Source organism: Callionymus lyra, chromosome 17 (genome assembly GCF_982586985.1).
Source record: "Callionymus lyra chromosome 17, fCalLyr1.hap1.1, whole genome shotgun sequence".
NCBI lineage: Eukaryota > Metazoa > Chordata > Actinopteri > Syngnathiformes > Callionymidae > Callionymus > Callionymus lyra.
In genome coordinates this window covers 2,252,214-2,266,072 of record NC_141834.1, presented here as the reverse complement: position 1 = coordinate 2,266,072, position 13,859 = coordinate 2,252,214, and the positions used below count along the sequence as shown (strand labels likewise).

General features: G+C 40.4%; 2 protein-coding genes across 2 annotated transcripts in view; one reads left to right on the top strand and one right to left on the bottom strand.

Annotated features, from left to right (window-relative positions):
- The window catches only part of mdn1 (midasin AAA ATPase 1), a 43,656-nt gene extending 40,691 nt beyond the window's left edge, over positions 1–2,965 (bottom strand). Inside the window, exons 1-3 of the mRNA XM_087779010.1 lie at positions 2,832–2,965; positions 1,466–1,692; positions 183–407 (exon numbers count right to left, since the gene is read on the bottom strand). Coding sequence (XP_087635136.1) covers positions 183–407; positions 1,466–1,692; positions 2,832–2,927 — 548 coding nt within the window. The 5' untranslated portion in view covers positions 2,928–2,965. The remainder of the gene's footprint in view (positions 1–182; positions 408–1,465; positions 1,693–2,831) is intronic.
- Positions 2,966–3,133: 168 nt separating this feature from the next.
- On the top strand, positions 3,134–12,667 carry casp8ap2 (caspase 8 associated protein 2). Its single transcript, XM_087813237.1, has 10 exons — positions 3,134–3,420; positions 4,053–4,112; positions 4,726–4,800; positions 4,873–4,973; positions 5,061–5,135; positions 6,008–6,123; positions 6,382–8,576; positions 9,336–11,883; positions 12,008–12,107; positions 12,189–12,667. The coding sequence occupies exons 2-10, from the start codon at positions 4,085–4,087 to the stop codon at positions 12,243–12,245; spliced, it is 5,295 nt and encodes a 1,764-aa protein (XP_087669363.1). The 5' UTR covers positions 3,134–3,420; positions 4,053–4,084; the 3' UTR covers positions 12,246–12,667.
- The last annotated feature ends 1,192 nt before the right edge of the window (positions 12,668–13,859 follow it).

Below are 13,859 nucleotides of genomic sequence, written 5' to 3'. Positions count from 1 at the left end.
CATCTTTCAACTGCTGGCATGTGATAAGTGTACATTTTTGCCAAAAGAGAAAGAAGAATATGTACTATATAGATCTTAGTCTTACTCATGCAACAGGGTTTACCCAAATTCTAGGTGAAGCAACTATTGGTTTTCCTGATCAAGCTTTGTGAATCATCGAGAAACTGATGTCCATAACGCACCATCGAACCATTATGTCACTAGTTAGCAGCTGGGATACACAGGGGCTCCAGTCCCAAAGTGTACGATACTTGGCACAATTGCTCTGGAGGAAGCTGAGTGTTGCGCTCATCAGGTCCCGCAGCTTCATCCTTTTGGGACCATAGTGGACAGCAGACGCCTCCTCACTGGTGAAGAAGAGCCGCTGAAACACTGGCGGAGCATCGATGAAGTATCGTGCTGCAAACCTTGAACAAACAAACAGCTCAATATTAAAATATCAATACTCAACAACAGAGACAGAAATGTTGTCATAAGATAGAAAGATAAGGTGAGTAACATCACATAATCATGGTAGCTAAGGCATATCTTTTAATATACTGTATCTATTAATTATATAGCAAAGCGCTCTGCAAATATTACTAACTTAACTACTATATCTAGGGTGTTTAGAATATACCGTAGACTGTAAAAATCGGGGGACAGTCACAAGGTTATGACAGGACCTACATTTTGTTTTGTATCAACAATTCTAAAATGTATGATTATGTTTTTGATCCGGTGGAATCATTTCTGAAATAAAGAGAATTTATAAATCTTTATCTATAAAGGGCACTTTAGTCATCTTGGTTACCCTCTCACAGCTCCTACAGGGGACCTTGCTTTCTTTGGGCTCAAAATGACCACCATGAAATTCTCTGTCTGGTCTATGCCTGTTTTTTCGTTTAAGGCCTTATTCGTCCACAAAGGCCAAAAACGGTAAACTACTCCCTTATTAATATTTTCTTTGTCTAATTCCAAGGAATTCTTAAACTAAATTAGACTTCAAACATTGAGAAAGTTACATTTAAAAAGTCAAAATTCTTTTAGGGCTTAACAGCTTCCACGTAATTTTTTGGAATCTGACGCGAAATATGACGCTTGGTCTTTTTAAGCTTTAAAACTAACATTTGAAAACGATCGCAGTAAGACTTTCAAAGACATTCAAGCAGATAATATGTGAAACAAAAAATACTAAAACAGATATTATTTTATTTGTTTTTTAATGAAGGGCTCTTTTTTTGTTGAGGTGACATTTTGGGAGGATATATTAGCAGATCATCAATATCATAAATGATGAATATTTAAATCTCAATCTGATATTAATTTTCACAGCTACATTTTTTACACAAAACTGGATTTAACCAGAATCTGTCTTGAAATATTTTGTTGACAAAATGTAAAAAAAAGAACATAAAAATAACTTTTAAGACTTTCAAGAGTTTCATATGGAACCTTTCATACAATGACCAGAGAAGTGACTCACATGTGGGCATCAGGACTGATGCTGAGCAGCTTGCCGAGAGCCACACACAGACGCTCATGGTGGTCATGGTTGATTCTGCCAAAAGCTTTTACTCTGTCTGAATTTCTCTGCAGCAGGTCCAAGATCAGGGGGCGGAGGTGCCGGGCAACCAGCAGAGTGTAGTCCTTCTCAAGCAGCAGTTGAGCCAGACAGTCAAGGATACACTGCCTGTCCTGCTTGCTCCAGATCTGACAAATCATTTAAAGAAACACAAAGACAAACTATGTTGAAAAAGTAAACGTGAAAGAGATTTATATTAATATTTCTAAATAAGAACCGACACATATTCGGTTAACAAAACAATCTAAAATGTATTCCAGTATCTGAAAGGAAGATTGTTGGAAAATAAAGTTAGATAAGTTTATTGTATGTCTGTGTATTCTGTATGTGTGCAAAATGTACAACAAATCGCACATGGTTCAGAACCAGAGGAGATAAATCTTTTCAGACTGTTGCTCCTAAGCTTTGGATCAATCTTCCTTCTTCTTCAATCTCTCTTTGAGCTTGATGGATCTACTGACTCCTTTAAGAAACATCTTAAGACGTTTTTATTTGTTCAGGCTTTTCCTTGATTTTCTGGAACTCCTGTTGTGTTATCAGTTTTATCTTGATCTTTAAAATATATACTTTATTGAATATTGTTATGATTGTTTAAGCGCTTTGTGACCCTGGTCTGGAAAAGCGCTCTACAAATAAAAATTACTTACTTACTTACTTACAAATCCCTTATTTCGTTTTTATTTTATCTTTAGTGGTTTGCCTGATGTGTTTGTGAGTTTGGTTTTAGGTGAAAAATCTCAAGAACATGCGAGTTTAAAATAATAGAAAAAAAGCACAATTATTAAAACGTTTGTATTAAATGCACATATAATATTATGGGGCTCTTTGTGTGGAAGTGGAGGGACAGTCCTACTGCAAAAGCTTTTACATGGGAAATAATGAACACATATGTTCAACAAATGCCATGTAATGCATTTTTTCAGATACACATGTCATTTTGAAAGTGACATGTTTAATATGATATATCACGGTACACATGTTGGCTTCTTGAGAACTGAACTTAACATTCATAAAGTTAGTGAGTATTTCACTTGGAAGGTGTAAACCACATATTAAAATGATTAAAGGCTTGTAAAAGTTAAACGAGTAACTCTAAAGATGATAAAAGGGTAGACATGTGTCTGAATAAGTCCATGACGTGTGAGGCATACTTTAAGACATCTTCAGAAGAGCCGAAATTCAAACACATTATATTCACTTAATAACATGTCTATGGCGAAAAAAACTACAACACTCACTCAAATATGTATAGCGAAATATCTCGTACCTGTTTCGAGAGGTATTTCTTGAGGTCGTGGCTACTTTTCTCCACATGTTTACAGATGATTCCAAGAGATGACAGGTTCAATTCCAGGTTCTCCATGAGCGAACTCGGAGAGAATACATCCGTATTCAAACTTTAACCGAGAGAATCTTACGAAGTGGGGATATCATCACGCATGCGACATAAACACACATGCATCCACAGTTGAAATCCTGTCCACATGTGAGCTCAGCCAAGTCTTTCCGGGTCGCTCGACGTCACGCCGGTTATGACGTAGTTAGAGAGTCGACGGGCGCAGTTGAGAATCACCCACCAGGGCTGCAAGTTGGATCCAAGTAATCGAGCCTTTCCTCGGCTCTCCAGGCTTCTTCGTCGGCGCTGGTTTACTCGGGCCCTCGGTGGACACTCGTTGAAGCCTTTGGACGACATAGAAATGCGAAGGTTTTAGGGCTTCCGTCGTTTTTTGGCGTTTTTTTTGCAAAGCTATCAGCTGGATACGCGCTGACATACCGCGGGAAAATGTCACTTCCTGTGCGATGAAGTCTTGGCGCGACATTGTAGTTGTAAACAACAGCACTCGCTCTAACGGCAAGTAAGTTCAATTTTTGCCATTAAAATGTTGTACAGTTGTTTTGTCCAATTCTGGTATACACTTGTGATTAAAAAAAAAAAATAAGGCTCGTTCTAAAGTGTCCGTTATTATAGTTCATACTTGAGTTCTAGTTAAAACGTGATCAATCGAAACTAACCTGCTTAGCTTCGAAGATTAAGTCTTTGTTTCAAAATACTCTTTTTTTAAGTTCTATCTGTACGTTATCATAGCATGTTGTGGTCAGTACTGCTGTCGCGAGTGAACCATTCTTGTTATTGGGGACAAAGAAATCCAACACTGTTGCATATTTATGATTATTCAGAATAGAAAGCATCTGTCGTGACTTAACACAATGACTCTTAACACCTTCAACCTAAATGGCTTGCGATCTAGATCTCGAAGTGAGTTTGAAAACTCCAAAAGGTGATTCGGGTCAGACTCAGTCCCAGCTTTTATTACAAGCATGTGCTGCTGATCGAGCATGTTGTATGTGTAAATGTAGTTCGAGTTCTAAACAAATTATGTCTGCAAGTAAGAACATTCACTGATGTTTATGTTTCTTATAACTTGGACATTAACGTCGATGATACATTATCACGATCATATATTAAAATATTCGCTCATGTCCATAGGTTCTTCTGAAAAAGTTTACGACTAGCCTTGAATGGAGGACAGCACCATGGCTTCGACTGGTAAGTAATGTGAATATATCGTGAAGATTCACAACTAACACTTAATGGCATGATGGTTACTATTTCTTAAACCCTGTTGGCTTTGTTTCTTGTCATGTATTTTACGACTGTGACGGTAGGATATCTGTTCATGATCCCTTGCAAAGTGGCTTCTTGACTGTAAATGAACAAGGAGATCAAGTATCCTTTCTTTTTCACTCATCTCTGCCATTTCATTGTTTTTTTATTTTTTGAAAAAAATAATTTGGTCTGTGATCAACACAATTAAAATATAATCCATAAAATAATTTTGAATTAAGATAAAATGTTATTTCAAAGGTTAAATATATATTTATTTAAATAATTTGATCTGTGATCAACAAGATTTAAAATGAAGTTAGTAAAGCGTTTAACTGGGTTATGATTAAACTCAACTTTTTAAATGTATTTTTGTGTCATCATTGATCGTCCTGAAGTTTGTTAAATTAGCGGAGGGTCCGGTGACAACACACACACACGAAACTCTCTATATATATATATATATATACACACACACACACACACACACACACGTTATTTACCCACTCATCTACTGTATAGATATACTAAGTATATATATTTTTTATGTCTACAGCTTTCACTCCGAACCCTGATGAAGATTCTGTGGACATCTATGAGGGTCTGGATGCCTCTGATGGCTTCTACAAAGGTCAGCAATTTGCATTTCACCAAGTACCACCAGCGGTAAGTCAATTAATTCCCCTTCTTTTTTCTCTCACAGAACACGCATGTCCTACTCCCTCAAAACTCAAGGAGTCGATGGACCTTTATGAGGAAATAGTCAAAGAAGAGCAGCACAGCAGGGAGTCTTCCTTCACAGACGTAAGCTTTTTATCAATGAATGCCTTTTGGCACCTTTAGACACTAATTAAACAAATTGTCTTGCAATTCTTTGTCTTGTGCTTTCAGCTCAAAGTTCGATATCAAGCTGCCCAAGGCCAAATTAAAGAATTGCACAGAAGGCTGCAGCATATGGAGGTCCAGGTTTGTGGGCTTTATCAAATTTATTTTCAAAATATAGCTTTAAAGGGTTCACGACATGATTTTCCAACTACACCTTCATATGTTGTGTAATATTTATATGAAGTTCCTTCTGGAGAATTTAAACGCTCAATATGTTAAAAAAAAAAAATTGAAAATGTATTTTCACATTCTTGTTGCGTTAACTGTGACGCGCCTTTATATCAACCAGAATATTATTTAAATTCAAATGTAGACCAGCAGTTTAACTTCCAGAATAGTTAGGATTTACTGGCATGTTGCATCGCATCAGGGTGTTTCAATTGCTTCTGTGAACGTATAAACTTGCATTCCTAAAATATCAACATCTTATGAAATGAGAAGAATGTACAGAAAACAAGTTTCAAACAATCTGTCAATCTTATTAACATATCTTTAACTAAGGCATTTAGCAATTATTAGCTGAAATTTAGCTTATTTTCTTTTACTTTCACTGAGTCCTTCTCATCAAGCAACTAATTTGTACTGCCAACAAAGGCTAGTTCTGTTTTACAAAACTAGCTTATAGCAAGTCGGGGCTTAATGGTTATCAACTTCAGAATAGATGTGGAAGTTCTGCAACAGAACTTTTCTGTATCAAAGCTTGTTGTTGTCTTCTGTAAGGGCAATATAATATTTTTTAGCTACAACCACATCTAGTTTGTCAACACAGATTAAAGTGTCCTATTTAAAATTGTGTGACCAAGAATCAACAATTTACTAAATTTATAAACATTTATAAACCCAATAATCTTTTTTAAGCACCAACAACCAAAATACTGTATAGATGTGAATATAAAGCAATGGTTTATAACAATGACCACCATGGAAAAGAACTTGTCTTTTATTCCCAACAGAACAACAAGTTGAACACAGAGAACTATCGACTCAAAAAGAACATCTCCGCACTCTTAAGGACGGCCAAACAGGAGGTCACTCGGAAAGATCTTGAAATCCAGAGGCTTAACCAACGGTGAGCTCATTTAGTTTTTTCTCTCGTCACATTATTTAATTGGATAATGCAATCTCTGCAACAATTGGCTTGAGAATGGAATGGATTAAGAATGAATAATTCTAGAAAATATAACTAATAGGGGTAAAAATGAGTAGAAGTTTACTTATTCATAAAATCAACGGATTAACCCTAAGGTTTTCGTGTGTTTACTTTTAATCCAGACAAGCATCTACGAATTGTACATTAAACCAGATCTTCAATTTTTTTTCTTCTCAGGTCCGGTAAAAACCATCACTATCCCCGACAAAATCATCTGCGAGATCCCCTTTCATCCAATGATGTTTCTACAAACAGACTGTCCATTCAGCCTCAGCCACCTCCACCACCAATCCCCCCTCCATCTTGTGCAATGCCTCCTCTTCCCCCATCTCCTCCTCCACCTCCTCCACCACCACCGGCTCCTACAACACATCCACCTCCGCCACGACCTTGCAGTCCAACTCTACCTCCATCCCCTCTAACCAAACAGCAACACCACCTCAACAAAGAAAGCAATACGACTGAAATCACCACAACTCGGTCTAGCAGCCACAAGAGTAGCTCTTCTAAATCAACCTCATCATTTCCTGTTCAATCTAGAAGTTCCCCTAGAGAAGGCCAAGTGTCTGAGAGAAACACAAATCTCTCTTTTGAGTGCGCAACAAGTAACTCAACCCGACATGGAAACTTAAATAATCACAAGTCTGAGCACAGAGTGGAGAGGCAGAACGGACACAAACAATCCGAGTCAACAGAGAAGAGACACAGAACTAGTAGTGACCGCAGCAGCGCAGATAGATGCAGGTCTCATAAATCGAGCACTGGACGAAGATTTGAATCAAGATCAGAGAAAAACCGGAGGCACCAAAGTTCCGGTGACCACCACAGATCAGAAAGCTCTAAAAGCCCTGTTCCAGAAGTCCATTCGAAGTCTGGCACGTCTGCTTCTGAGAGAAGAAGTCAAAAAGGAAGAGAACACCAGACGAGTGCAACAGAAGGAAGCAAAGAGGGTTTTGATCGACATTCAAGAAAGACGGATGATAGGCACAGAAGGTCCGACAAGGAAAAGGACAGAAGCAAATCCTCCGACAGTCATAGTGCTGCTTCTAGTGAGAGGTCTCAGGTTAGACACTCAAAGGATTCCAGGAGAAAGGAACTTGATCAGCGGGAAGGTAAAACCATTAAAAAACTGAAAAGTACTACACAATCAGAGATGAGTAAGAAGACCATCAATTTACCTCAAGGTGTTCCTGATGTTGAGGATATCAACAGAACAGAAAAGGAAGAGGAAAAATCAACTGAATCTTCTGAGAGACACAGTGGAGAAGCAGTTGTGGGAAGTCCAAACAAGAAACTCTCCTTCATGGAAACATTGAATCTAACTCAGTCACCTGTTAAGAAGCCAACCTCCACCAGCGAAGAGGACCACGAGAGCAAGAGAGACGATGAAACTGGGCCGCCTGCCTTTGAAGACATGTGTGTCATAGATGAAGTTGGTAGCAATGAAGCAGACTCTTCTCTTCTTACAGAGGACTCTTTACCCAAGAACCATGAAGGAAAGCCAATCTACAGTGAAACCTCTCTGACAAAAGATCCAAGTAAAGAAGCAGCAGGTGGTGAACTCATAGATCATGTTGAAACTACACCAGCAAAGGATGGTGGTAAGAATGAAGCACATGTGGCGCTAGTTACAGATGAACCAGACGTTGGGCTGGATCCAAAAGAAATGCAGTGTTTTCACTTGTCTGAGCCAGTCAAGGTTAAAGGTGATGGATCCCCCAAGATGAACAAAACAGGCCCTGTAGAAAAACAAGGAAGTTTTGGAGGATCAGTTAATGATGCTGTACAGCTTGACTCGTATATGACATGTTCAGAGAAGGATGATACTCCGCTTACTGCAGTCAATGAGCTCCAACAAGTACCCAGTATTAAAAGTCCATCCCTTCCTGAAGCTGCTGCCCGGCCAACACAAGACTGCCAGTTAAAGTCTGACTCTACTACGTTGCCCAACTCCCCACAAAAGAAAGATACACTGAAGGACTTGAACCTGGACTCCTTACCCAAAGAAGGCATTAGTCTCCCTGAAGCCATCTACGTACTCACCCAGACAGACACAGATGATGTCGGTCCATCAACAGAGCCCAACTCTCTGGACACCGTCAAGGCTGGCAGCGTCACTGTCCTCTGCACGAGGAAGGAAGCCACCGCCACAGAGTTACACTTTGAAATGAAGACGCCTGAGAAGGTCTCGGGAAAGTGTAACCGTAGCAATGTAGATTCCCCGCTACTGCATGATGAGGATTCAATGTTCCGCACTCTGAGCAACCTGAGGAAAATTCCAGACGCCATTAGCCCTTTGACTAGCCCCATGCGGATAGGCAAGAGAGGCCTTTTGCATTCTAAACCTGGATTTGTTAAAAGCCTCCAGAAAGGTAATTCTATTTGATGCAATAATGTACAATCGGTAACACCATGTATTCCTGTTGTGTTACACGAGTGTATTTGGTGTAAATTGAGGTCGAAATTTTCCCTTTTCTGTTGAGAATTTTTCTATTAACTTCTTAGACAATTCACTTTTTAAACTGCAGCTACCATTTGTTAACCGATTAAAAAATATTCACATGTTGTTACGTACAGCACTAACATGCAAATCACTTAAATTTGATTTCCTTCATATATATATATATATATAATAACACAGCAGACATTCTGTCACTTGCATCATACATGATTTTAAAGCCCAGTAAAATTGGAAAATTTTATTTAACCCTTGTGTGGTCTCTGGGTTAAGGTGAACAACCCCCTGGCTTTTAGAAATACATATGCAGTGGTGGAGGTCTTTCCCTTTGACCAAGAGACAATGCAAGAGATGCCAAAAATGCATTTGGTTTGGGCATTGGGGTCAGCTTGACTCTGACACAAAACAAGGGTTAAGTGCTTTGCTACTTGCAAGACTGCTGATTCTCATCCTGACTACAACTACTCCATAGGTTGGGTTGTCCTTATTGTAAATCATACACTTATCTAAAGGTTAAAATGTATATTATACTGTTGGAAATGTAGTAAAAACATTACATTACATTAATATTTGATCCAAATTTAGTGAAAGTTTAGTTAATTATGTATTTGGTCTTTCATATTGCAGGCTCAGTTTTTTTAATATCCTTATTGTTTTGATTTTTCCTTCACAGAATTCTCAAGCAAAGTCGCCGACCCCAGCCCAAAGAAATTGGATGTAAACAAAGAAAACAAATATCCAGGTTCTATTGACAAACACGACACGCAAGATGTGGTTGAGAAATTGTCAGACCGAGCATCAAGTATTTCTGACACAGAATTGGAAGAAGGCGAGATTCTTAGTGAAAATGAAGAGATCGCTATTGTTTCTCCTGGTACTAAAAGGGCCAAGTTGATGCGCTCCGTCAAAAGTAAGGAGAGTCCCAAGTCTGTGTTGAGGAAGAAAACCGAGACAACAAAAGATGCAGTTGAATCTGAAAGTGGTGGATCCTCAACAAGCCCCTTTGGCAAAAGTCGTTTTAAAACGGTTTGTCCAGCATCTTCCAAATCTTGTTTTTCTACCACGGAAGAGGTTATGGAAACTTTTAAATCGGTCCGTGCAGAGATTAGAAAAAAGTACATGAAGCTCCATAAGACATTTCCTAAAAAAAGCTTTTTTGGAGTGATGGACAACTTTCAAGAATCTTTTCTAGAATTTGTGGATGTAGCCAATTTCGGGAAGCTATGTATTCAATCAGATGAACTGAAGTCCAAGCTAAAGAAGCAGATCTCTGCAGTGTTTAGCAAAGTAGCCAACAACGGCATCGTCAAACGGATATTTGAACAACAAGCTGTTGATCTGAAGCAAAAATTGTGGGACTTTGCAGACATGCAAGTGGAATATTTATTTAAGGACATGAGTGTCACTCTGAAGGAGCTTTGTAATCAAACAAATGAGCAACCCAAATACCAGCAATCACATGAAACAATAAAGGGTTTGAAAACTCCCCCTCTTAGCAAGTCCCAACCTACCCCAACACCTTTAAACGGCCTGAACCACATTAAGTCGTGTCCATATAGAACGGGTCTTGGAAGCAGGGGCAAAGATATTAAAATCATTGAAGACACTGACAATGAAATTCAACCTCATAGAATCATCCAAACTCCCATTGGATTCCTGTCTCCTAGAAAACCAGCGACTCCAGAAAAAAGTAGTTTGGTGTCTCTGGGCATCTCGAATAGTTCACTTTTGGATAAAACCGACTTTGAAATACTGACGGAGCAGCAGGCCTCTAGTTTAACTTTCAACTTGGTGAGAGATTCTCAAATGGGAGAAATATTCAAGTGTCTCCTGCAAGGGTCTGACCTGCTGGAAACCGGAGGTGAGAGCACGCCTTGGCCTTTGGGCACTCCAAGAAAAGATGGAGATAGAATCATCACCATTAGCACACCAACCAAATTTGAAAGTCCATCAAAATTGCTGTCTCCAAATAAATTTAATACCCCCTCCAAACTCATTGCGACATGGTCAACCATCTCCCCTCGTAAGATTACATCTTCACAATCCAAAGGTCAAATCCAATTTAACCCTGCTCTGTTTGATGAAAGTTGTCTGTTGGAAGTGCCATCCGGTAGTGGTGCCATGTTGCAATCCTCACAGAAAACATATTCCATTCTTTCAGAGGACCTTGCAGTTTCTCTGACTATCCCATCTCCTCTTAAATCCGACAGCCACCTTAGCTTTCTGCAACCCCCCAACAGGAATATCCTGTCCACTCCAGAGAGTGTTCTCAGTGCCCATTTTAGTGAAGATGCCCTGATGGACGGCGACGACGTGAGTGAGCACGACATGCACCTCGCCCTTGACACCGACAACTCAAGTTGCGGCTCTTGCAGCAGTGTGGCCTCACCACCGGCCAACACATCCTTCGTGTTCAAGCCAGACCTACCCGTGCAGGCGCTGGTGATGGAACGATCAAATGATCATTTTGTGCTGAAGATTCGACAGGCAACCACGCGTGCAGATGTTACCATTATTGCAGACGACAGTTTGAGTCGCACATTAACAGAAGAGTCACAAACGGAAGAATTGTTTCCAGCTCAGAAAAAGCCTGTAGAAAGTCCCTGCAACACTTCATGTAAGGAGCAGCAGTTGGACAAGGAAAGCGAAGAACAAGGTGCACCAAGAGGATCAACACCCCTTAAAGAATTGGAAACCTTAGGCAGAGATACTGGCTTAAAAGATCCCATTCAAAGAGCTGTGTCAGATGGAACACCCCCTCAGAGCTCTTCGCCCACATGTGTTCAAACAGGAGAACCTCTGAAGTTGGATCCGAACATGGAACCCATTAGTGAAATGGACCAACAGACTTCCCTGTCAAGTCCTATTAGTAATTCATATAAAGCAGATCTGTTTGATATGAGTCCAGTGGTTGACGGCTCTGAAGTAAATACGAGGAGTAAAGCACCAACATACCAGGATTTCTCTTCACCAGCAGGAGAATATCAAGGGTCGGGGTCGGATAGAAACCTCATCATCGACAGCTCACCAGAGAAACATTGCCAGAAAATGAGAAAGCGGAAGAAGCAGCATAGAGTAACAAAAGCAAAAAAGTGTAGGAAGGAAGAGGGTGAGGTTGAAAAAGAAGCATTGCAAGCATCACCTTCGTCGATGTCGCCCAGCAGTCTATCTGCCAAGAACGTCGTGAAGAAGAAGGGGGAAGTGGTGATCGCATGGACCAGGTCAGTAGTTTGTTTTAAGGGCCTAGAATAAGAACTTTAACTAAGATCCAATGAGATACTGACTCATTCATGACACAGGTTTGTGATTGGAAATAGTTGTTCTGAAGTTACAATTTGGTTACAGGGATGAAGACCGAATAATTCTCATCGAGCTGAAAACGAAAGGTGCATCTCGGGAGACTTTCTCCGCCCTGTCTGAAAAGCTTTGTAAACCCACTGAACAGGTATTTCACTTTTTTGTTGGTTAGTGAGCTTGTCTTTCTTAAATGGTTCGATAACTTGTGATTCTTTTGTCTTATTTGCAGATTGCTCAAAGGTTTCACCAACTGATGAAGCTTTTTAAAAAGCAGGGAAAGAGCTGACCTCGTCATCGGAACAGCTGTTGGTCGCACATTATCAGTGTTGTTCCAATGAAGAATAAAAGTGTATTTTAAGATATTATTTTTGTTGATAAAATGGACTATTTCAATAACTACTTCAGATTATAATGCAGCATACAATCAGTGTATTCCAGACTCAACCAACTGCAGTTTCATCACATTCGTTTTTATTTTTCATCAACATACAACCAAGTAAAGAAAATCAAAATGTACACCTGTTTGGCATCTTTAATATTTTTCTGTTATTTTGAATCTGTTTTTATGCATTGGTGACACAACCAATTGCATTATGTTGATTGTTTCTATTTTATATACAAAAGATACTTTTAGTGGGTCAGTGGGATCCACTTCGCTGTTCTACTGTGAGCAAAATAGTTAAAAAATGTACATATCTGTTTGCTAAAATAAAGTTTTATTTATTTATGATGGTATTCTTGTGTGTTTCTTTTTCCATCTGATAAACCTTCGCTCTGACAATCAGGCTTAATATCATTTTTATCTGAATAAGTGGCATTTGCAGGTCAATTAGTATTTCATTGGTGGCAAAGTACTCAGGACGTGCTCTGACCAGTTAAGTGAAATTGTTGGACTTCTGTTCAACATGAGCTTGACCCTGGGAAGAGTTCCACTACTGTGGAAGACGTCCTGTGTGGTACCGGTGCCGAAGACTCAGCACCCTAAGGATCCCAGCTGCTACAGACCTGTGGCCTTGACATCCCACCTTATGAAGGCTCTGGAGCGGCTGGTCCTTAGTTACCTGAGTCCTCTGGTGCGCTCCTCCATGGATCCGTTGCAGTTTGCCTACCAACCTGACATCGGCGTGGAGGACGCCATCATCTTCCTTCTCCAACGAGCACTTTCTCACCTGGAGTCGCCTGGAAGCACTGTGAGGATCCTTTTCCTGGATCTAAGCAGTGCTTTCAATACCATCAGGTCGAACATCCTGAGGGACAAGCTGGAGCTGTCTGGAGCGGACACTCACCTCACGGACTGGATTGTGGACTACCTCACCAACCGTCCACAGTTCGTGAGGACCCGGGATGGTGTTTCGAAGACTGTACTGTGCAGTGTAGGGGTCCCCCAGGGAACAGTGTTGGCACCGTTCCTCTTTTCACTGTACACTGCAGACTTCCAACACCTGTCTCCCACCAGTCACCTGCAAAAGTTCTCGGACGAATCCGCCATCGTCGGCCTCATTAAGGACGGGGATGATGGATCGTACCGGGGACTTGTCCAGGACTTTGCTGACTGGTGCCTGGAAAACCACCTCCAGATCAACTCCAACAAAATTAAGGAGTTGATTGTGGATTTCCGGCGGTGTCCCTCCATCTCCCCCTCACCACTGAACATCCAGGGACAGGACATTGAGATTGTCACGTCTTACAAGTTCCTGGGTGTTCACCTCAACAACCGCCTGGACTGGGTGGATAACACTGCTGCTCTTTATAAAAAAGGGCGGAGTAGACTCTACCTGCTCCAGAGGTTGAGGTTGTTTGGTGTCCGGGGGCCACTCCTGAAGTCATTCTATGACTCAGTGGTGGCCTCTGCCATCTTCAACGGTGTGGTCTGCTGGGGGAGCAGCATGACAGCAAAGGA

Coding starts and splice junctions, on each gene's coding strand:
- casp8ap2 (XM_087813237.1), top strand. CDS start 4,085: ATGGAGGACAGCACCATGGCTTCGACTG. Junction 4,801..4,872: donor CTCTGATGGCTTCTACAAAG/GTCAGCAATTTG, acceptor TTTCTCTCACAG/AACACGCATGTCCTACTCCC. Junction 5,136..6,007: donor TGCAGCATATGGAGGTCCAG/GTTTGTGGGCTT, acceptor TATTCCCAACAG/AACAACAAGTTGAACACAGA.